We start from the raw sequence: 24,826 nt of genomic DNA, 5'->3' as shown, positions 1-24,826 counted from the left end.
TGTACATAAATGTTTATGGCTGTATATTTATAATAGCCAAAAAGGTGGAAAAAATAAAAATGTCCATTAACTGATGAACAGATAAACAAAATGTGGCATATCCGTAACAAAAGAATATTACACTGCAATAAAAAGGAACGAAGTACTGATACTTGATACAACGTGGATGAACCTTGAAATCAGTTTGCTGAACAAAAGTACAGACCCAAATACCACATATTATATGATTCCATTTATATGAAATGACTAGAATAGGCAAATCTATAGGGACAGAAAGTACATTAGTGGTAGCCCAGGCCTGGGGAGGAGCATTGGGGGGTGACTGGGTGGAGTTTGTCTTTTGGGTAATGAAAATGTTCTAAAATTACACAGATCTGTGAAAGTACTAAGATCCATTGAAATGAACACCTTAAATAGTGAATTGTATGATATATGAATTATACCTCAATAAAGCTGTTACAAAAAAGCTCTTGAGGGTCTTTTCTATACATGATCAGAAAATATGTCTATTTTTTCTGATCATGTATAGCTGGAGTGACACTTTTAACATTTCTAAGTAACTCTTGCTTAGTCTCTGTGTCGACAGGGATCTTTCTTAGCAAGCAGTTGTGCCACACATCCTATGAAAATATTGCGGGAAATTTTCTTCCATGGGAAATCTCACTTAAATAAATAATCATCACATGGTAGAATTCAAAATAGGAGTTTAAAATTGCATTCCTGGGGCCTTTCCCAAGTTCAGAAAATCTTGGAATTGTTGCTTTGAGTGAGATTTCATCCTGGGTAACACTAGTTACACAATGTGGTTTCTCTACAGACAGAAAATCTGGCTCTCAAAGAGACTGCTATCTTCTTGAAATAGAGGAAACTTAGATTGAAATGCCAGTTAAGGTTAGGTTTCCCAAAGGACTGCTTTGAGAATAAGTGTTTCTCCTTATCTATGTTTAATCACATTAAAGCAGTGGTTCCAAACGTATAGTCTCAGGATCAGTAGCAACATCATCATCTGCAAAGTTGTTAGAAATGCAAATTTTTAGCCTCAAGCCCAGACCTATTGAATCAGAAGTTCTGGATGGGAGGCCTTAGGAATCTGTGCTTTAACAAGCCCTGCAGATTATTTTAATGCCTACTGAAATTTGAGAACATTGGTATACAGGACTTCTCTTAGCTTTGTTCTGTGGCTTTGTTCTGTGACAAATATTCTCCATCAGGCAATCCTTATCCTTCTTTGAACCAGACGATAGATTTTTCTCTCTTTTTTAACCTTTCCCCCCCCCTCTAATACCTTATCCTAAGAGGTGTTGATAATACTGACGCTAAGGAGAGAATTGTTGGATTGACAGATGCAGGTCTAATGAGTTTACAGCCTGATTTATTTAGTGGGTTTGTTTGTTTTTTTTAACAATGCCAGAGAAATAACATTTATTGGGAAATAAATGAGTAGCATCCTTGAATTCCACAGAATACCAAAGAAGACAGGAAAGCAGAAAACAATGTGTATAGGAAACACCCTAAGTAACACCTGGGCTCAGATTCCTGGGAGCTAGGCACCTTCAGATACAGAGAGACTCAAACTTCAGTAGGAGGGAGTTTTCCAGACATTGAAACTTGATGATGTGTCTTTGCTTGTTGGATCTGGAAAGGATTTCCATGTCTAGAAATATCACAGTTGGCATGACAAGGTTTCTAAAGTCAACTGAGCTCCAGCAAAGGCAGGACCTGGGGAACTTTTCTGTGTTTGATCTAAATGGCTTCATTGCTGTCTTCAAAGAGGATGCCAGTATTTAAGTTAAGAGCAACGTGTTTAAGAGCTGCCACAGGGCTTGCAGGATTTCCCACAAGTGCTGGTATCACACAGTTTGCAGCAGAGGTTGCAAACTTCACACCTCCTTGGTTTCCACGTTACTTTTTTCTCCTGTCATTTTTCTTACCACCTGGCTATTCCTTCTCATGGGTTCCTCATCCTTTCTTTAAACATTGGTGCTCCTCAGGGTTTCATCCATTGCCCACCTCTTTTCTCTTATTCTATTATTTGTTTTTCCCCTACAATTTCAACAACTCCCTTGGTTTTACTTTCCAACTCCATGCTGATGATTCCCAAATCTCTATTTTTAACCTATATTTCTCTCTAGAGTTTTCTGTCTACATATTAATTGGTCTCCTGATGGCTATACACTTTGATAGCTGGCAGGCACTATAGACTCAGTGATGACTTTCTCTGACATGTTTCTTCTTTTGCATTTGCTTAAGTTATTGATACAGTTAACCCTGTTGGCATCCAAGAGAAACTGGGAGCCGCAGCAGTTGTCTCATCTGCATGTGCGCCTCCATCTCTTCAATATGCTCCCTCTATCCTAATTAGGCTGCCGTCATTTCTTACACAGATAGACTACTTCAATAGTCTTGTAACTAGCCTTGGTGACTATGTTTTTTTCTCTTCAAATGCCTTCTTCCTGGTGCTGCCAAGATCGGAAAGGCCCATCGGTTCTCCGCTGACACCCACCAGTAGACCCATGCTCTCTGGCAGAGAGCACAAGTTCCTTAACAGTGTGCACTAGCATGGCTGGGTGTCAGGATGGCTCTACAGCCTTTTCTTTCATCTTTTTCTGTATAACATATTATGCTCTGTTAATAACACAGCACCTCTCTTTCTTAGTCTTCCTCCCAAACTTGGCCATTGTTACTCTCTAAACAAATCTAATCAGTTCATGGATCGTAACTAGCTGGTGAGCTTTGGTAGAAATAGTTATAACATAATTCTTTAGTTTTAAAAAATAACTTACCTTTTCTTCTTTACAACATTTAATAAGAATTAGCTTTTGGAAAGAACTTAGTTCTGAAAGCCAAAGATCATGGCCTGTGACCTTGTTTCCCTGTGTCATGAGTTGCTCTTCTTCCTCCATGTTGATATATCCTTCCCATTTTTGTGGGTTAATGTAAGTCTCAAAAGATCCTGGAGACATAATTTTAAAAGTTGTTTTAATTACAGTTGTTTTGACCTTGAAATTAAATAAATATATTTGGTAATTTAAAAATCTCTACATTTACTATCAGTTTTTTTTCTACAAAACTAAATATATCTATCTCCTTATACCCAATCTAATTAAAGAGCAAAATATTTAAAATTGGATGAGAAAAACCTTCAACAGAAAATCACTTACAAAAAGCAAAACAAACAAAAATAACAGAGGCTAAAAATAAAAGGATGCAGAGAAATACATTAACCAAATGTAAACAAAAAACCTGAAGTGATTATAGTAACATCGCATAAATTAGAATTCAAGGCAAATATAATTAAATGGGACAAATCAGGTCAGTTATATTAAAATTCAAACCTCATAATAAAAAGCACAATAAGATGAACCTATATGTCCCAGATAACAGCATAAGAATACATCAATCACTGCTGGAGTTAGAGGAAAAAGCAGAAAATAGTAATTATGCTAGGAAATAACATACCATTATCAGTCTGTGACAGACAGATGAAGCAAATTGAAAATTCTGACATACATAATTTGAACAATGTAAATAATATATGACCAAATCTACATATATAATACAGCTTAATGCCCTGATAAGCATAATACATTGCTCCTCCTTACCCTATTGCATAGTTATAAGAAATGGGGTTGCATTTCCCGTAAGGGTTAGGATGCTACTTAGCTTTTACAATGGTTATAACATGCAGTAAGAATTAACGTTGAAATCCCTGTACGTAGAGGGTGCACAGTGTGCTGTGAGCCTCTCAGCAAGCCAACACAGCCAGAGATGAAACAGGGGCAAACATTACGCAAAATAGTTGGCTTACATTTTAGGCTATAAAACCACTTTCTCCAGTTGATCTACTGGGGCTTTCCTCTGAGGGCCTAATAATAGCAATCAAAGAGTTGTTGACAGAAATTGAGTGACACCTAAGACCATGGCCCTGCAGTAGCGTGTACCTCTGCAAGAATTCTAATTTCTATATGGAATACAGACAGTTCCATGGCATGGGACCACCCAGTCCAGCACACCACAGTGCTCTTTGGTTGAAGGTGGCTGCAAGCTCATAGATACAGAGAACAGATTGGTAGTTGCCAGAGGAGGAGATGGAGGAGTGGGCAAGATGGGTGAAGGGAGTCAAAAGGTACAAGTTTCCAGTTATAAAAATAAATAAATCCTGGGGATGTAGTGCACAGTATGATGACTACAGTTAGTCATACTGTATTGTATATTTGAAAGTTGCTAAGAGAATAAATCTTAAAGTTCTCATCACACACATACACAAATTCTGTATGCATAGTGATGGATGTTAACTGAACCTATAGATAGAGTCTTGCATCCAAGAAATGTCACATTTGGAATATTTTACATAGGCTGAAGTCTAAATTAATTCCAAAGAATCAATTTTATGTGGACTATGAATATAATTTCTAGAACATAGCTATTAATAAAAAGATAGTTCCAAAACATCCTAAATGCTTCCGAACTAAAAATTATACTTTTAGAATTGAAAGGGCTACATATTAAAAGTTGTGGGGGAAAATTAATATAGGATGTTATAATTCAGAGCAGTCATTAGCTCTGGGGAAAAGGGTAAGGTCCTGTGAAGGAGTATGGGAGGATTTTGGGAAGCTGAGACTGCCCTAATGCTTGATTTGGGTAGTGGCTCATGAGTAGAGTCAGTTTTTGACAATTAATCAAGTTGTACAATTTTGATTTTGTGCAGTTTTCTGTATGCATGACACCCTTCAATAAAAAGGTTTAAAAACTATGGGATGCAGCTATAAAGCAATATTTAGAGGTAAATATATATATCTTTAAAATGGTTGTAATATAGTAAACATGAAATATTAAAAATTCATGGGCTAAGCATTCAACTCAAGAAATTGGGAAAACAAGTCATTCACAATTTCTTAACAATGAAGAAATTTCCTAGAGCAAAGTACTGATATTGTAGAAAAGGTTAGAGGCAAGTTAGGATTGACGAGCCTGTTTATAACCCCCTATAGCAGATCCTTTTGCCATATTACCTAAGCGTATGGAAATAGGTTTTAACAATATATAGCATGTCAGTCCTGTGAAAACTGGAAATGATTCCTCTAAGTCACAGCATGCAAACCACATGGGAGTAAGCAGCCAGGGAGCATCAGGCTTAGGTGGGCGTTCCTAGTATAGGACAGAAAGAAAATGAATAATGATTCACAAAGATGACCACAAAGTATGTTTTCACCTTGTCTAAGTGAAAAATCAAGTTCTAATAGCATGTTAAAAAATAACCATTTACCTAGGACAAGTAAACTCAGACCTTTGCGGAGAAATACAGCCAATGAAAGCTTTCAGGTGGGCATTGCAGAAAGTGGTCAATTTGGTGAAGGGTTAATATTAAATCTGTTAAAGCTACTTTCAGCCTGTTCTTTTTTTAAAGATATAATCTTTATTATATAGTTTTTCATTACCATTTAGTCCCCTAATAGCCCCCTCCCCACAGCAATCACTACACTGTTGTCCATGTCCCTGAGGCAGCCTGTTCTTCAACGCACCACACTACTCCCTCCCCATCCCCAAATATTCTTTTGGTTAATTTTTTTTCCACCTGAGAGATTTAGCCTCCAAATGAGTTTTCCGGATGTTCTCATCTCTAGGAGATGGGGAAAGGGGAAAGCCGAATACAAGACCACTAATAGCAAGACAAGTGATGATCTTATTCTAGCCAGGTGAGTGTATGTCTAAGCATTTCATATGTTCCTAGATATTTTTGGGGAAAGTATTATGCCACCTGGTAGTAGCCCATGAAGCACTTTCGTGTGAGTAAACAGTTTCAAAAGAGATAGAAACAGCTGTGACTGTAGACTGAAACTAGTTCTTCAAAAATTTCTTGAATGTTTCCCTGAGATAATATACATTTTACAACAGCTTTAATGAGATACAATTCACATACCACTGCCATCAACGAATTTAGAGCGTACAATCTAATGTATTTTGGTAAATTCGCAGATGTGTACAATCCTCACCACAATCAATTTTAGAACATTTGATCTCTTCAACCCCCCCATGTACCATTTAGCTATTACCCTCCTATCTGTCCATGTCCCCCACCCGTAAACAACTGCTAAACTGCTTTCTGTCTCTATAGATTTGTATATTCTGGACACTTTAGATAAATCAAATTTCATAATGTGATATTTTGTGACTGACTTACTGACTTACTGACTGGCTTAATGATTTCAAGGTTTATTCATTTTTTAAGGCTGTGGTATGTCTTAGTACTTCATTCTTCCTTATGATTAAACAATATGCCATTGTATGGATATAGCACATTTCACATATCCACTCATCAGCTGATGAACATTTGACTTGTTTCTATCTTTTGCCTATTATGAATATTCATGTCCAAGTTTTTGTGTTGACATAGGCTTCCACTTTTCTTTGGTATACACCTACGAGTAGAATTGCTAAATCATATGGTACTTCTATGTTTATTTGAGGAGGTGTCATATTGTTTTCCAAAGTGGCTGCACCATTTTTGCTCTCACCAGCAGTTTATGAGGTTCTAATAGCCATTGTAGTGGGTGTGAAGTGGTATCTCCTTGTGGTTTTGATTTACATTTCTCTGAGGAATAATAATGTCAAGCATCTTTACACGCGTTTAGGCATATCTTCCTTGGAGCAATACCTCCTAAAGTCCTTTGTCTATATTAAAATTGGGTCATCTGTCTTTTTATTATGGAATTTAAGAGTTCTGTATATATTCTAGATCCAAATCCTTTATCAGATATGGTTTGCAAATATTTTCTCTCATTCTGTGGGTTGTTTTTTCATTTTCTTGATGTCATTTGAAGCAAAAACGTATTTATTTTAAAAAATTGTTACTATTTTTAATTCTCACTTGAGGGCATGTTTATTGATTTTAGGAGAAGAAGGGGGGGGAGAGAGAGAGAGAGAGAAACATTGATTAGACACCTCCTGTATGAACCCCGACCTGGGATTGAACCACCACCCAGGTATGCACCCAGACTGGGGATCGAACCCTCAAACTTTTTGGTGTATGGGCAATGCTCCAATCAACTAGGATACCCAGCCAGGGCAAAACCCTGCTTATTTTTGAAGTCCAATGTATTTTTTCTTTTGCTGCTCATGTTTATGGTATCATATCTAAGGACCCATTGTGAAATCTGTGATCATGGAAACTTACTCTTATGTTTTCTATTCAGAGGTTTGGGTCTTATATTTAGATTTTTGGTCCATTTGAAGTTAAATATGGTGTGATGTAAGGATCCAATTTCACTCTTTCATGTGGCTATCCAGTTGTCCTAGAACTATGTGTTAAGACTTCTTTTTGCAATAAATTGTCCTAGCACCCTTTTTAAAAAATCAGTTGACTACAATCATATGCTTTTATTTCTGGTTCCTCAAATTTGATTCTGTTTATCTATATATGTATCTTTATGCTAGATATACTGCTTTGAAGTAAGCTTTGGGGTCTGGATCCTTCACAATTCCATATGTCAATTTTAGAATAAGCTTGTCAATTTCTACAAAGAAGTCAGCTGGGGTTGTGATAGGGATTGTATTGAATTTGTAGGTCAATTTGGGGAGTGTTGTCATCCTAACAATATTAAGTCCAGTCCATGAATGTGGGATGTTTCTCCATTTATTTAGGCCCTCTAATGTCTTTCAACATGTTCAGGGTATGAGAGGGACCCACCAAAAACAGATTTTTTTTAATACAGAATTGTCTATTCATTCTTACATGTTTAAACTTCAGTCACCTTCAAAGTACTCTCTATTTGATGCAGTACACATATCAAGATGTTTTTTTCCACTGCTCATAAACAGTTTTTGAAATCATTGATTTTGTTGCCTTCCATTGCTTCTGCCATTTCTTGTTTCACCTCTTCCACATCAGCAAAACGGTTCCCTTTGAGGGCTTTTTTCATCCGGGGAAACAAAAAAAAGTTGCTTGGGATAAGATCAGGTGAATAGGGAGGACGGAACATGGGCATCATGCTGGTTTTCGTCAAAAACTGCTGAAGACTCAAGTAGGTGAGCTCCTAAATCACCCACCATGAAATGGGCAAATACGGTGAAAGAATCTTCAAAACAAATTTATTGAAGCCAAACGCAGCCTCTTACAACAACGCCAACTGGTACATTGATACAGATGGTTTCCTAGAACACTCACCTAAGGGGAAGCCTGTATTACTAGAGCCCCATCCTCCAGAAGATAATTTCAGTTCTTGGTACCCCCTTGAATAGGTTTGAATTTCTTTGTTAAATTTATGTCTAAGTATTTTAATTCTTTCTGATGCCATTGTAAGTGGAATGTTTTCTTAATTTCATTTTCATCTTGTTCATTGCAAGTGTATAGAAGAAATACAAATTAATTTTGTACCTGCAGTTTTGCTGAATTTTTTTTATTAATTCTAATAGTTTTTAAATAGTTTCTTTAGTGTTTTCCATATACAAAATTATGTCATCTGCAAATAGAGGTATTTCTTCTTCTTTCCCAAGTTGGATGCCTTTTCATTTTCTTGCCTAATTGACCTGAGAAGAATCTCCAGTACAACATTGAAAAGAAGTAGTTAGAGCAAGCATCCTGTTTTCTTTCTGAGTTTAGAAGGAAGGGATCAACACTTTCACCTTTAAGTATGATGTTAGCTGTCGGCTTTGGTACATGCCCTCTATCTAGTTGAGGACGTTCTCTTCTGTTTCTAGTTTGTTGAGTGTTTGTTTGATGAAAGTATGCTGGGTTTTGTCAAGTGTTTTTCTGTGTCTACTAAGATGATCATGTGGTTTTCTTTCTTTTTATTTTATTGGTTTATTGATCTATTGATAGGGAACACATAATAAAAATGGAAAATACTAGTATTAAGATACTAGTGACTAAATAAGTAAAGTAACTAAATAAAAGATATCCCCAAACATATTTCTAAAAAAAACAATGGACTTGGACTCTGGAAGTTTAGACACAGGTTTGAATCAGACTCCGTCATGCATTAGTTGTATGGTTTTGGAATGTTATTTAAGCTCTCCAGGCCTTGGAAAGACTATACACCAGGCTGTTAACAATAGTGCTGTGAGGAAAGAAGGGCCTGGCTGAGTCACCCACTGATAGCAGCAGAGCGAGGTGGGTAAGAGGACAGGCCTAGAGTCTGTGAGCGTTCAAATCCTGGCTCCAAACTCTATTAAGTTTAGGTATGTGGTCATGATGAGTTATTTAATCTATCTGTGCCTAATTATTTTATCTGCAGACTAGCAATAAAATTAGGAACTCACACAAGAGGAATACTGAGAGGAATAAATGAGTTGATATACTTCCTCAGCAAGCCTTTTGTACGCATTAACTGTGATTATGAAGCTAAGATAGCATTAAGCAAGGATTAACAGAATATGTCTGCATGCAAAATGGGTGGGGGTTGGGGAGGCAGAACCACCTGGTGGTAAGGTCTTGCCTGGGCTTGTCTTGAGAGCACAGGGCATTGAGAGTCAAACAAAAGCATAAAGCCCAGCCTCCCAGTGATACACTGAGGCTCAGATACTGGCAAACAGGTGTAGGTGTCATGTCTGCAGGGGCCAAGGGCAGGGCTCAATATTGGCAGGACAGAGCCAATAGTTTAGCATGGGGCTAGGTGGGGATTCCAGGCAGTAGCTGGGAGACTATGGCTTAATTCAAATGTCACCAGGTTTATGGGGCTGGAGCAAGTTGGATAGAAGGATGAACATGAAGAAGGAAACTGTAGCAGGACTCCTATTCCAGTACTACAGAAGGCAGCAGTCAAATTATATTACTCCCATGCTTTATAATGAAAGATGTACCCAGGAAATAGAGGGTCATGATTTCAAAAACAGTATCGCTAAGTCTGTGATTTATAACTTTTATTACATTTTAACTCTTCATATTCATAAGATGGTCAACTTTTAAAAACATGTTCACATCTTCTAGCTCACTGGCTACTCCCAACATATCTTTTTTGTACAGGCGAGGTCATTGCTGCATAAAGAGGATAAATGTCAGCAACATTACACAGCACCTGGAGTCAGAGCTAATCTGTAGCCTAGGCCTATGACCCCCGGTGCCCCCACACTGGGCCACAGGGACAAATTACAACCTTGGTAGGTGCTTATGGGCTCTATCTAGAATAACATTTACAGTCTAAACTTGAAACTGGTACCTTTTCTAATCCAGCAGAACCTCGGAGAAAGAAATTCCATTCAGCATCCGTTAAGCTTCCTTGCTGACGCATGATCTCAACACAGAGCATAAAGCTGTAGATAAGTTTATGTTGTTCAAAAAGTCCTCTCGCAACATTGACATAGGCAGTTAGGAGGGTTTGTTCCAGTAGTATTTCCATGCGCTGCTTTAGATCATCCGTCCTTGTAGACGTTTCGATTGTTGCGTTGAACAACTATGGGAAGGAAAGCTCTGTCAATGTCTCGATTTAATTCAATTTCTGTAGAAGAAAAATAAAATCTCTGCTCCTTACCTCCCTCTTCCCATATCCAGTGAACAAATAGCAGCACAGGAGATGGATGTTGTACAACGAAAAAGCCCAAAATTCACCCCAAATTGATATGTGATACTTATTTTCTGCATTTCCCTGTCTTTCCCCACATTTCAGAAATGGACCAATGCCAAACTCCTGACAAGATCCATAAGGCGTCATCTTGATGACAGACAGAACGTTCAGAATGGAGGTGAGCTGGCAGAACCAGTATTTTCCTATCCTCCACTCAGATTTGATAATCACTTTGGGGTGAGAGGCATAAGGGCAAGGTTAGGTCATACACTCCTCTTGGCCCTTCCCCAAGATAATTTGTAGGATGTAGGAAGAATGTGCTAGAATTTTCTTTGAAATTTAAGAGGAGCTAGTTTTAAAGGAGACTCCCTTCCTCCCTGTTTCCTCCCTGGAAATTTGAGAGGAAGCCTCTTGTCCTGGGGGTGCCCCACATAACAAGGACACCGACAAGGCAGCAGAGATGGTGGCATCGAGGGCTTAGGCATGAGAGGGGCCATTTCCTGCAACCTAAAGGAACATGTGAGGAAGATCTAAAAATTTCCAAGGGCCCCAAGCTGTGTCGGGAGGCTTGAGTAGAGCCTGCACTCGTGGGCTTCCATGGAAGTCAGGGGAAAGGGGACCTGGCAGCAGAGACTGGGAGGGTCTCACGAGGGACTAGAGGGATATGTGGCTTCAGTCTCCAAAGATCCACAGCGCAAGGTGTGAGATGAAGCAGGGCACTTACACCATGTTGCTTTGTGTGGTGGGCTTCTCTCTCCTGCTAGAGTCTGATCCCCAGAAGGCAGAATTGAAGCCTCAGCCATTCCTGTCTTCCCCCATGATGCTGAGGACTATGTAATACTACATTAGTGTTTCATGAATAAAGAGTCCATTTGTAACCCTCCATAAAAAAGCTGTTGAAACATTCAAACAATTTTTATGACCCTAGACCAAATTTAGTTTTTCCTGTAGACATATTGTTTAGTACTTATAAGAAGCTTAGCAAATATGTTGGATACGAGACTGACACAAATTGTTTGCTGCTCCTCCCACAGAGGAGTGGGGTTTAAGTCCCTTCCTCCTGAATATGGGCTAGCCTTGACTGAACTAATCAAGAGATTGCTGCAGAAGTGATGATGCATGGCATCCAAGACTAGGTCAGAAGAGACCTTGAAGTTTTCACATTGGTTTGCTTTGGGGAGCCACCCTCTTGGAACCCAGTTGCTGTGTTGTGAGAAGCCCAAGCCACATGGCCCAGCCATGTGAGTGAGCCAATTTGGATGTCCAGCCTATTTGAGTCTCCAGATGACCGCAGCCACAGTTTGCTAGAGAAGGTGGCATTTAAGCTGGGAGGGAGGGTTCTAAACAGAGGGAGGACCATAAACATAAAGCACCCAGTGAGTCTGGGGGATGTAAGTGATCACTTTGGCTGCTGAAGAGGAGTAATGGGAAGTGTAGCTTGAAAGACAGAACAGTCACAGGTTGAACATGGCTTTGGAGTCTGAACTGATAGGTAATATCTGTGAAAATCCACTTAAGATCCCAGGTGTGTGGAGCGTTGTTTTGAAAACTCTACGCATAGACTGGCCTTCCAGTGGGAGAGCCAGCACCAGCTAAAGGTACCAGGGCCTATAACAGGAAGCAAAGTGTGCTGCAGGGAAACACAACATACCTACAGTTTTCCACTGTTTTCTACTGTGAGTGGCATATATGGAGAGGCCTTTGTCTGTTGAGTTGTGCTGTGGGTATGAACACCGATGATTAGAGGAGCAAAAGAAAGCTAAACTGCTCTGCATAGAAGAGGCAACAACATAGACAGGAGGGGAGCAGGAGCTGATAGACAGGAAAACTGAGCCCGCGAGGCCAAGCGTGGGTGGGCGGACAGGACGAGGTCACGGGTGGCTGAGAGAAACCCTGGAGGTGAACGGAGGGACCGCTGGGGGTGCTTGCTAAGTTTTGCTGTGTAATGAGTGATGCAAACTCTTTCTTCCCTGGACATCTTCAGGAGAACTGACATTGCTTGCCAAAGATCTGTGACACTGATACAGAGGGTCACCACAAAGAGGATGACGGCTGCAAATACTCTATTCACAACACATCAGGTGAAACTTAAATGAGAGTATGAGACCAAGTGGGGAGACCATCGTAAAACAAGAAAGGCTTAGAGTACCATGGCGAAAGTGGGAAAGGAACAAAGGAAAGTTCCTCTAAATAAAAGCCAGGGGTGGGAAGATAGCCAGATGAATGAAAAGGTCTGGGGAAAAAAGACACAGACCAATTAATTCGCCTAAGCATCAGTGCTGTCAGAGGCTTGAAATAGGACACGATAAACTAACGGTGGAAGGGAAGCTGATTCCTGCAAAGAAAGTATACAGAAATAGCATGGAGCTGTGACTCTTAAAAAGTTAAAAAAAAAACAACAACAAACAAACCAGGGAAGAAGGAAAACAAGCAAGCGAGGAGGCCAGGAGAAAACCTTTCTTCCCCCTTGCAGCATTCTGAGCATGCTGGGCACTCCGGTCTTTAGGAAACACAGCAGGTGGAGCCGCTTTTGAACCGGACGTCTGAACCCAAATTCCTGGAGGATTTAACCCGAAAACTAGCCTCGCGATTGTCTCAGGCAAGAAGAATCTCAATAGGGTTTAAGGGAAAACCAAAGACATAATTTCACTAACACCACCACCACCACACCTACCTGTTTAAAATATTTTAATGAATACTGATACATAGGATCTATTTCTGAGAGGCTTGCAATGACGAAGTACATAACAGAGCCTTGGGTGGCTATTGGACGATACTTCTCACGAGCAATGTTTATCATCATTTCAGTGGACTCTGCTTCCTTCAGCCTGCTTTTAATGGCACCAGACGTGATCTGAAAAAACATAGGAAAACAAGTTCTTCAGGGTCTGTTTAAAAAAAATGGTGGGACTTGGGGAATATATCCAATTAGGTCTTGGAAAGAAATAAGGATGTAATAAATTAGTGATCATAATAACGGGGTCCCCAGAGAGAATGGCTGAGTCTGAGGACTTAGTTGCCCCCTACTAACTGAGCTGACCTCCTTTCTTCCCAGAGTTAGGAAAGGGCAAATGGGAACAGGCAATTTAAATAGCCTTGAAAAAACTGGAGCAGTACCTCTCTGAGACTTGAATCTGAATTACTTCTGAAACGGAAACACTAAGGCAGTGCTCCCAATTGTTCCCTGACTGCCTCATGAGTAGTGCTGAAATGACCCGGGGTTCACATAATGACAGGGAAGAGGGACACTGCCCAGAGAGGCAACAAGAGGGATGTGGGAAGGAAGTGGTACCACAGCCCACTCTGGAATACCGAGGAAGACTAGTATTTTCCATTCTATCTCTATCATTCCCAGGTATAGGCATAAGGAAACCTGGGGATGGAAGCTGTTGTTTGTGAAGGGTTATAAAGTGGAGCAAGTTGGAGATGTTTTCAGTCTTAGCTGTTCTCTTGGCTTTCTGTAGTTTGGATCTGTGGCCCAGGGGAACCTTTTGGTAAGTGGGCCTTCTAAGATTCCCTCTCTGTCTCCCTCAGTCTCTCTATGCAGGCTGTCTGTCCATCCCAAACCTGCACTTTACTTTCAGCTGTAGATATCCCTGGGTTGGGAGATGCTCTGTCTCTAGAAAGTCAAAGGGTCTAGGTCAGGGACCAGAAAAAAAATCACTGTGGGGACTACTGCTCAGTATTTGCTGTACTACAGGGAGAGCTAAAGGGGACCCTCAGGTTTCTGTCTAGATCTTCACTACCCAGTAGAAATATAATGTGAGCCACATATATAATTCTAGCTTTCTAAGTTTATTACAAGTAAAATTAATTTTAACATTTTATTTAACCCACTATAACCCAATATATTTTGGCTGTAAAAACATATAATTCAAATACAAATTATTGAGATTTTAAAATATTTTTAAATTAAGTCTTTGGAATCTGGTGTGTATTTTACTCTAACAACACACCTTAATTTAGACTAGCCATAGTCAAGTGATCACTAGCCACAAGTGGCAAATGTCTAAGTCTAGACTATCTACCCCAACCACCAGGAGAGGGAAGGGAGGGACTTAGTACAGAGCTGTGTCCAGGAATTAAAGGCTCAAACTCTCCATTTTGACCTTTTAGGAACCTGAGGGGACAGAAAAGGAAGAGTTGAGTGGGAAACCTCAATCTTAATACTGGTCTCAACTGAAGCTTTTATATATAAGCAGAAAAAAAAAGAAGTTGCTATGTGTGCAGCTTAGTGGATCATGAAGACCCACTTGCAAACAATTCTTTATTCTTTGGGGAGCTTAAGGCCTTGGAAGTGCAGAACTCAGGGCTACAGAGAAAGCAAAGTGGACCTTTTCACCATGGAGTATTAGAAGACTGGTAGGAGGGGTGGAGACTTGGAACTGGTTGGTCCCACACTCATGTATAGCAGGTAAAAATTGAGAGGATATCTCAGGAGTGAGGGGTCCCAGCTCCACACTAGGGGTCCCAGCTCCACACTAGGGCTCCTAGCCCAGGGTTCCAGTGCCAGGAAGATAAGTCTTCATAACTGCTGGCTATAAAAACCAGCAGGGATTTAGGCTGTGGAAGACGGACACTTCTGGAGTCCCAGGCAGTTCTTCTTAAAGGGTCTGCACACAAGCTTACATGGTTGGACTCAGTCCATCTGAGCTCCAGCATAGGGGCAGCAGATTGAAAACATCAGAGACATATGGGGAGGAACTACATTGTCTGGCATCAGGGAGAAAGCTGAAGGTCAGTTTTCTCCCAGACAGAAGTGCTGGCAGAAGCCATTGTTCCTTTTCTGAGCTTTCCTCCCATCCCCACAGAGCCACAGAGCTGGCAGGTGGGCACCATATCCTAGACTCTCCATCAACATGGCACACACTGTTTGTCCCACCCTGGTGATTCCCTGAGGCCTCATCCAACTTTGGGCCCCACCTAAGCTGTTTCAAGTGGCCTTTTCATACAAATGGCTTATCTTGGCCCATCCTTCAGATTTTCCTAAATTCTCTCAAATAAGCAGCATCTGGCTTCAGCAAGCTGCACACCTCTTGCTAAGTTGCCCCAGGGCCAATACTAGCAGCAGCCGGCCTTGGTTAACATCTTGGCCTCTCCTAGACACCTCCAAGGCCAGCAAAAGTAGCAGCCATCTGCAGGTCACTTTGTAGTTTATGCCATGTGACCACAGACAAAACGCAGGCAGAGGTGATCTTGGACATGCCAACAACAGTCAAGGCTCAACTAAAAGAGGATGGTGTACACAGCCCACATGGTGAGTGCACCTAGAGTACCCAACTTGGGTAATAGGGGAGGCTGTGCCACTGGACCCTACAGGAAGCCTACTACATTAGGCCACTTTATCAAGCCTGGAAGAGTAGCAGCTCTATCTAATACATAGAAACAAACACAGGGAAGCTGCCAAAATGAGGAGAAAAAGAAAAAGAAACACCCCCCCCCCAAAAAAAAACCCCATGGCCCACATAAAAGAAAGAACAAAACTCCAGAAAAAGAACTAAACAAAATGGAGACAAGCAGAGTTCAAACACTGATTATAGGGATGCTTGCTCAAGAACTTAGTGAGAATCTTAACAACATAAAAAAGAGCCAGTCAGAAAACGAGGATACACTGACTGAAATAAAGAACAATTTACAAGGAATCAACAGTAGAGTGGATAAAGCTGAGCATTAAACCAGTGATTTGGAATATAAGGAAGCAAAAAACAACCATTCAGAACAGCAAAAGAAAAAAAACAATGCCTCCAAAATGACGATAGTGTAAGGAGTCACTGGGACAACTTCAAGCATACCAACATTCGCATCATGGGAGTACCGGAAGGAGAAGAGAAAGAGCAAGAAATTGGAAACCTATAAAGAATAATGGAAAACTTCCTTAACTTGGTAAAGGAAGTAGACATACAATCCAGGAAACACAGAGAATCCCAAACAAGATCAACCCAAAGAGGCTCATACCACCACACATTATAATTAAAATGCCAAAGGTTAAATACAAAGAATCCTACAAGCAGAAAGAGCAAAGCAGTTAGTCATGTACAAAGTAGTTCTCATAAGACTATCAGAGGATTTCTCAAAAGAAACTTTTCAGGCTAGAAAGGACTTGCAGAAAGTATTCAAAGTGATGAAAGGCAAGGATCTATAACCAAGATTCCTTTACCCAGGAAAGCTATCATTTAGAATTGAAAGACAGATAAAGACCTTCCTAGATGAGGTAAAACTAAAGGATCTCATCATCACCAAACCATTATTATATGAAATGTTAAAGGATATTCTTTAAGGAGAGGGGGAAGATAAAAAATATGAACAATAAAATGGCAATAAATACATATCTATTAACAATTGAATCTAAAAAACAAACTAAGCAAACAAGCAGAACAAGAACAGAATCATAGGTACAGAGAACGTTTTGATGGTTGCCAGATGGTAGGGGGTTTGAAAAAGGTGAAAAAGGTGAAGGGATTAAGAAGTATAAATTGGTAGCTACAGAATAGTCATAGGGACGTAAAGTACAACAGAGAGAATAGAGTATCCAAAGAACTTACATGCATGACCCATGGACATGGACAATGGTGGGGGGAATCCTGATGCAGTGGAAGGGGCTGGGTGAAGGGAGGTAAAGGGTGAATAATTGGGACAACTCTAATAGCTTAAACAATAAAATGTAATTAAAAAATAAATGTGCTATGCAGTACAGTAACAATAAAGTTATTTTTACTTATTAAAAAAATAAAAGGGAAAACTCAAGAAGTAGCAATATAAGTCTATTATTTAGAGGAAAGATGTAAAAACCCAAGTAACCAAAACAAAAAAGAGATGAAAATAGTTGTCTCTATGAATGGAGTCATGGGTGGTGGTTGTGGGGGCACAGAGAAGGTAGGAATGCTATCTTTTCCATAACAAACCTTGTAGAAATATTTTATCCTTTAAACAGTTCCATGGATTCCAACACATAGAAATTATCAACCTAATAGAAGAGTTAAGACATGTAATTAGGTACAGATGACATACGGCAAACAGTGACAAGTGGTGTAACAGAGGTTCAAGTAAATTGCTATAGGGGTTCCAGGAAGGAGGATATTAATTTTAGCTGGGACTATCAGGGGGGCTTCCTGGAGGTGGTGACATTAATATGAATGTATAATTATGTTATTCCTTTCAACTTATATGTTCTTCCAGTTACTTACATTACATGTTTTATTTTAAAAATGCAGGCAAGAGAAACCATTGTCTACAATTTATCTACTATTCCTTTGATTGGTGCCAGCCAAGCACACTCTTACACATGGCCCTGGCAGCCCAGGTGTGGCCACCATTCTTGCTTTAAAAGACTTTTCAGAACTCTCAAAGGCTATAGTCATAACTTGAAATAATGCACTTCTTATAAATACTAAAACTATTTTACTTGCCTTTGAATCCTGGAGTGTTTCAATAAGATCTTCATTGTCCAGAATATTTCCTTCAGATGTAAAGAGCATTCTCAAGATTTTCTCTTCGATAGCTTTCAGCTGGTTTTTATCAGCGTTGATCCTCACAATGAGCTTAATTCTTTGTTCTTCCAACTCGGGTTTTTCAAGTCGCACCACATCACTAGAACCAGTTTAAATACCTATATTACAGCTTTGTCAGTGCCCTAAAGTTGCATACATATATATTTACCTGCTGAGAACTAATGCTACTAGCCAAGTTCTAATGCACAAGGCTCCTCTTTTCCTGGGTTTATATAGCGGATATTCACTCAACTACATATTAGTTTTGATTCTTTATATTGTATTTCAAAACCTGCATCCTACCATGGTTTTTGCTCACCTTCTCTTAGGAATACCTGCTCAGTGCTGGATCGCTCCAATCATTCGATTTCTGTCTCTAATGCTTGCTTGTGCCTGTGCTACACTAAAAATGGTTACTGGAACATTCTTTTCATGCCAACATGGGAAATTGTGAAATCCCATCATCTCCCTGAAATGATTCTTGATTGTATCTAATAAAAGGGCTTTACCACTGTCTGTCCTTCCCTGCTCCTCATCCCTCTCCCTGCCAGCCGAACATGTGAACTTTTCTCTCCCTTTACTTGTTCTCTCATAATTTGCTCCCAAGCTCTGTTTGCAGGAGCTAATCGTTTTTAAGCATCACATTGTGTGAGGCACCCTGCTAAGAGTTTTATATGGATTCTCTCTTTTAATCCTTAAAATGACCCTGTGAGGTAGGCACAGTGGTTATCACCCTAGTTTTCAGGTGAGCAGACAGATGCTAGGGTCGATTTCCTGAGATTCTGTGTTTGAGAGGCAGAGCTGGGCGTGTACCTGGGTGGGCTGCTCCAGGGCACACACTCTTATCCACTCTGATGAACTGTCACATAATAACCCCATTTTTCATTTGTTATGCACATGCTGAATTCATAAACTTTAAAAATTATTATATGAAGACCATAAGAAACCATCACTGCAATTCATTTGTTTAAAGAATTTTTTCAGAAAAGAAGAGTACAAAATACAGCCTGGGGATTTCACCCCCATTACTAAGTCTCAATGTTTCCCCCGTTCTCGCCAGGGCACTTCCGCTTCTTGGCCCAGGCAGCCTAGCACTGACAGCTCCGTGGCACAGCTGAATTCAGCTTTTTAAGGTTTGTAAAATATTCCTTTAAGTCCTTACAGCATGTCCATAAAATGTAGTGAAATATCCTTTGTCTGGAAAGGAGTTAGCCTAGCAGAATTCAAAAAAGTTAGCAGATGGAAGAATAGATTCCTAAAATAAAGAAGGAAAATGAGCCTTTAACTCATCAGTGATAACAGGAGAGAATCGGGATTACCTTGACATGAACATAAAGGATTATATTTATTTTGAATATGGGTCTAAATAATATATTCCTTTAGTTAATGAACATACACATAATTAGTTTTTTAACCAACATCAATGTTGTTATTTTAATAAATATTTAAAAATTTTTGAGATTGGCAAGATGGCATAGGAGTGAATGGAAGTCACACTGACCTTCTCCCAGGATCAATCTGGAATTGCAACTAAATTGTGGAGAAATCACCTGGAACAAACAACTGAACAATAGCGAGAAAGGAGCCTTATAACTTTGGACAAACAGAAGAATCAGCTTTAGTACAACTTGACTGGTAAGGAGTGTGGTAGAGACTCGAGAAGGCGGGCAGAGCAACCACAGGAAGCAGCATCAGAGGGATATTTAAATGGCCAGTTGGATTTCCCTGAGAAAAGCGAAGTCTAAACCATAAGCAGGGATCTCTGGCCTACAACACCAGAGCCCCAAAAGTACACAGATAACACATAGCTGTGAAAAGTGGCAGGGTTGCCCTCTGCCAGACACAGGTGGCTGGAGATACAAAGAGCTGTTTAAAGGGCCAACACATAAATTTTTATTTGCAGTCACTTACCCTGGGCTTTGGCAAAGGTGGGGGCAGAGGGGGCGAGAGATGCCTGAGGAGACACTAAGGAAGGAGGTACTGGGAAGAGAACTGAGAGTAGCCTGAGGGATCCCAGTGCTGACTCATCGCCCAGATGGAAGCAGCCTTCTGGCTCAGGCAGACCACTCCTTAGAGCAGCAACAGCATGAGAGGACACAATAGCCCTACACCCAAGAGGGACTCTGCCCCACCCTGTGGTGTCTCTAAGATGGCCTGTTGAGTGCAGAGTGACGAGTTTAACGACTGAAGGAGACAGCCACAGACAGTAGATTCCTGGAAGTCTTGAATAGACTGCCTAAGGTCAGACAGGGGCAACATCTGACATCATTAGAGGTAGATCCAGAAAGAAAAAGAAGCAGTCTCCTACCATACAAGTTCACACCACAAAGTCAGGAAATCATGACAGATCAATGTAAGAAGCAGAAGCAAAAAAGGAGTCTCACAAACAACAGGAAGACAAAGAAACACTCCTCAGTCAAAGGGAAAGGAGGAATCCCCAGAAAGAGAACTAAATGAAATAGAGACAAATAAACTATCAGATATTGAGCTCAAAACAATGTTTCTAAAGAAGCTCTATGAGCTCAGTGAGCTCAGAGAGAATTACAAAAAACTACAGGGAAACTATGAAGAACTACTGCAAACTATATCAGCATGAAAAAAGACATAGAAACTATCAACAAGAGACAAGAGGAAATAAAGAATACAATTTCTGAACTGAAGAACACAGGAAAAGGAATCAAAAACAGGCTAGATGAAACAGAGGACCAAATCAGCGAGCTGGAGGACAAGGTAGAAAAAAGCTTGAGCAAGGAAGAGCAAGAAAATGAAAAAAAAAAAACTCAAAAAGAATGAAGAGGTGTTGAGAGAAATTCAGGACAACCTGAAATGTAATAATATCCATATTACATATATATATATATGTAATAGGTATATTACATATATAATATGTATACCAGAAGGAGAAGAAGAGGAGCAAGGGATAGAGAATCTGTTTGAAAAAGTAATGATGGAAAACTTCCCTAACTTGAGGACAGGAAAAGTCACACAAGTCCAGGAAGCACAGAGAGTCCCATTCAAGAGGAACCCAATGAGGCCCACTCCAAGACAGATCATAATTCAAATGGCAAATAGCAAAGACAAACAGAGAATTGTAAAGGCAGCAAGGGAGAAAGACGTTGTAACAATACAAGGGAGCCCCGGTATGGCTAGCAGCTGACTTCTCCACAGAAACACTACAAGCCAGACGGGAATGGCAAGAAATATTCCATGTAATGAAAAGCAAAGGCCTGCAACCAAGGCTGCTCTACCCAGCAAGGCTCTTGATTAAAATGGAAGGCAAATAAGGAGTTTCCCAGACAAAAGAAGGCTAAAAGAATACACCTCCACCAAACCATCACTGCAAAATATGCTAAAGGAACTGCTTTAAGAAGATGAAGAGAAAGAGTGAGAAAGAGAGGAACACAGGTACAAAGGGAAAAAATGAATAAGCACCTATCAATAATAACTTTAAATGTAAATGGTTTAAATGCTCCAGTCAAAAGACATAGGGTAGCTAAATGGATGACCCACACATATGCTGCCTACAAGAGACCCACCTCAGAACAAAGGACCTACACAGATGGAAAGTAAAGGGATGGAAAAAAGGGATGGAAAGTAAAGGGATGTCCAAGCAAATGGACAGGGGAAAAAAAGCAGGGGTAGAATACTTACAGGAGACAAAACAGATTTCAAAACAAATGCCATAAAAAGAGACATGGAAGGACACTTCATAGTACTCAAGGGAAGAATCCATCAAGAAGACATAAACATTGTAAACCTATATGCACCCAACACAGGAGCACCCAAATATAAAAGGAAAATCTTGGAGGACTTCAAGAAAGATATAGACAGCAACACACTGATAGTAGGGGATTTTAACACCTCACCTTCAATACTGGATAGATTTTCCAAACAAAATATCAACAGGGATATTGTGGAACTGAATGATGCACTAGATCAAATGGACTTACTGACCTATTCAGAACCTTTCATCCCAAAGAAGCAAAATACACATTCTTTTCAAATGCACATGGAACATTTTCAAAGATAAAGCACATGATAGGAACAAATTCAAGAAAATTGAAATCATAACAAGCATTTTTTCAGACTGCAAGGGCTTGAAACTATAAACCAATCTCAAGGAAAAAAACTCAAAAACATTCAAATTCATGGCGACTGAATAGCATGCTATTAAACAATGAATGGGTTGTTAATGAGATCAAAGAAGAAATCAAAAAGTTTCTGGGAACAAATGAAAATGAACACACAACAATCCAAAACCTATAGGAAACAGCGAAGGCAGTCCTGAGAGAGAAGTTCAGAGCAGAACCGAATGACATAGAAACTAAAAGAACAATTCAAAGGATCAGCAAATCTAGGAGCTGGTTCTTTGAAAATATAAACAAAATTGACAAGCCTTTAAGCTGACTAATCAAGAAAAAAAGGGAGAGGACACAAATAAATAATATCAGAAATGAAAGGGAGAAATAACAATGGATACCACAGAAATACAAAGGATTGTAAGAAATTACTATGGACAATTATATGCCAAGATTTTTTAAAACCTCGATGAAATAGACAAATTTCTAGAAAAATATAACCTTCCAACACTGAATGAAGAAGCAGAAAGCTCAAACAGACAGATAACAACTGGTGAAGTTGAAGCAGTAACAAAAAACTCCCAGCACACAAAAACCCTGGACCAGATGATTTCACAGGAGAATTTTACAAAATATTTAAGGAAGAGCTAGCCCCTGTCCTTCTCAGACTATTCCAAAAAATCCAAGAAGAGGGAACACTCCCAAACTCTTTTTATGAGGCCAGCATCACCCTAATCCCAAAATCAGATAAAGACCCTACAAAGAAAGTAAACTACAGGACAATATCACTGGTGAACATCGGTGCTAAAATCCTCAACAACATACTGTCAAACTGCATCCAGCAATACATTAAAAAGATCATCCACCATGATCAAGTGAGATTCATCCCACAGATGCAAGGATGGTTCAATATTTACAAATCAATAAACGTAATACATCACATAAACAAAAGGAAAGACAAAAATCACATGATCATATTAGATGCGGAAAAAGCATTTGATAAGGTACAGCATCTATTTCTGAAAAACGCTCAGCACAGTGGTAGTACAGGGGGCCATACCTCAGCACAATAAAGGCCATATATAAAAAACCTACAGGCAACATCATACTCAATGGGCAAAAACTAAAAATTTCCCACTAAGATTGGGAACAAGACAAGGATGTCCGCTTTCACTGCTTCTGTTCAACATATAGTATTGGAAGTCCTAGGCACAACGATCAGACAAGAAAAAGAAATAAAAGGCATCCAGATTGGAAAGGAAGAAGTAAAACTGTCATTGTTTGCAGATGACAGGATAGTGGACATAGAAAACCCCATAGACTTCACCAGAAACTACTCGACCTAATAAGTGAATTTGGCAAACCAGTGGGATACAAAGTCAATATTCAGAAATTGAAGGCAGTTTTGTACACCAGCAATGAAATATCAGAATCAGAAATCAGGAAAAAACAAATCCCCTTTGCTATAGCAACAACAACAACAAAAAAGTACCTAGGAATAAACCTAACCAAGGAGGTAAAAGACCTGTACACAGAAAACTATACAACACTGAAGAAAGAAATTAAGGAAGACACAAATTAATGGAAGCATATACCGTGTTCATGGATTGGAAGAATTAACGTCATCAAAATGTCCATACCACCCAAAGCAATTTATAGATTCCATGCAATCCCTATTAAAATACCAATGACGTATTTCACAGATATAGAACAAACATTCAAAAAATTTACATGGAACCATAAATGACCCAAATAGCCACAGCAATTTTGAGAAAGAGAACAAAGTAGGAAGAATCACAATACCTGACATCAAGCTATATTACAAGGCCACTGTAATCAAAACAGTCAGGCACTGGCATAAGAACAGACACATAGATCAATGGAACAGAATAGAGAGCCCAGAAATAAACCCATGCCTCTACAGTCAATTAATATTTGATAAATGGGGCAGAAGCATAAAATGGAGTAAAAATAGCCTCTTCAACAAATGGGGTTGGGAGAGCTGGACAGCCACATGCAAAAAATTGAAATTTGACCACCGACTTACACCATACCCAAAAATAAACTCAAGATGGATAAAATCTTAAATATAAGGCCGCGACACCATAAAAGTCCTAGAGGAGAACATAAGCAGGAAACTCTCAGATATCCTACACAGCAATATTTTCACTGATATGTCCCCTAGAGCAAGGCACATAAAGGAAAGAATAAACAAATGGGACTTCATCAATATAAGAAGCTTCTGCACAGCTAAAGGAAACATCAGCAAAATGAAAAGGGAACCAATTGTATGAGAAAATATATTTGCCAATGATACCGTGGACAAGGGTTTGATCTCCAAAATATTAAAGAGCCGACACAACTCCACTCCAGGAAGACAAAGGACCCAATTATAAAATGGGCAAAGGACCTGAACAGACACTTCTCCAAGGAGGACATACACAGGGCCCAGAGACATATGAAGGGATGCGCAGCATCACTGGCCATCAGAGAAATGCAAATTAAAACCACAATGTGATGCCACTTCATACCGGTCAGAATGGCCATCATAAACAAATCAACAAACAACAAGTGCTGGCCTGGTTGTGGGGAAAAGGGAACCCTAGTCCACTGTTGGTGGGAATGCAGACTTGTATAGGCACTGTGGAAAACAGTTTGGAATTTCCTCAAAAAGCTAAAAATGGAACTGCCTTTTGACCCAGCGATTCCACTGCTGGGATAATACCTGAAGAATCCCAAAAGACCAATTCAAAAGAACCTA

General features: G+C 39.7%; 1 protein-coding gene across 1 annotated transcript in view; it reads right to left on the bottom strand.

Annotated features, from left to right (window-relative positions):
• Positions 1 to 24,826, bottom strand: part of DNAH6 (dynein axonemal heavy chain 6) — a 273,527-nt gene that overhangs the window by 67,018 nt on the left and 181,683 nt on the right. Inside the window, exons 58-62 of the mRNA XM_054577633.1 lie at positions 17,906 to 18,086; positions 13,174 to 13,353; positions 10,155 to 10,388; positions 5,013 to 5,148; positions 2,784 to 2,953 (exon numbers count right to left, since the gene is read on the bottom strand). Coding sequence (XP_054433608.1) covers positions 2,784 to 2,953; positions 5,013 to 5,148; positions 10,155 to 10,388; positions 13,174 to 13,353; positions 17,906 to 18,086 — 901 coding nt within the window. The remainder of the gene's footprint in view (positions 1 to 2,783; positions 2,954 to 5,012; positions 5,149 to 10,154; positions 10,389 to 13,173; positions 13,354 to 17,905; positions 18,087 to 24,826) is intronic.

This window comes from Pteronotus mesoamericanus, unplaced genomic scaffold (genome assembly GCF_021234165.1).
Source record: "Pteronotus mesoamericanus isolate MK-2021 breed Mesoamerican mustached bat unplaced genomic scaffold, CSHL_Meso_final contig_44, whole genome shotgun sequence".
Lineage (NCBI taxonomy): Eukaryota > Metazoa > Chordata > Mammalia > Chiroptera > Mormoopidae > Pteronotus > Pteronotus mesoamericanus.
This window is presented reverse-complemented; position numbering and strand designations above follow the sequence as displayed.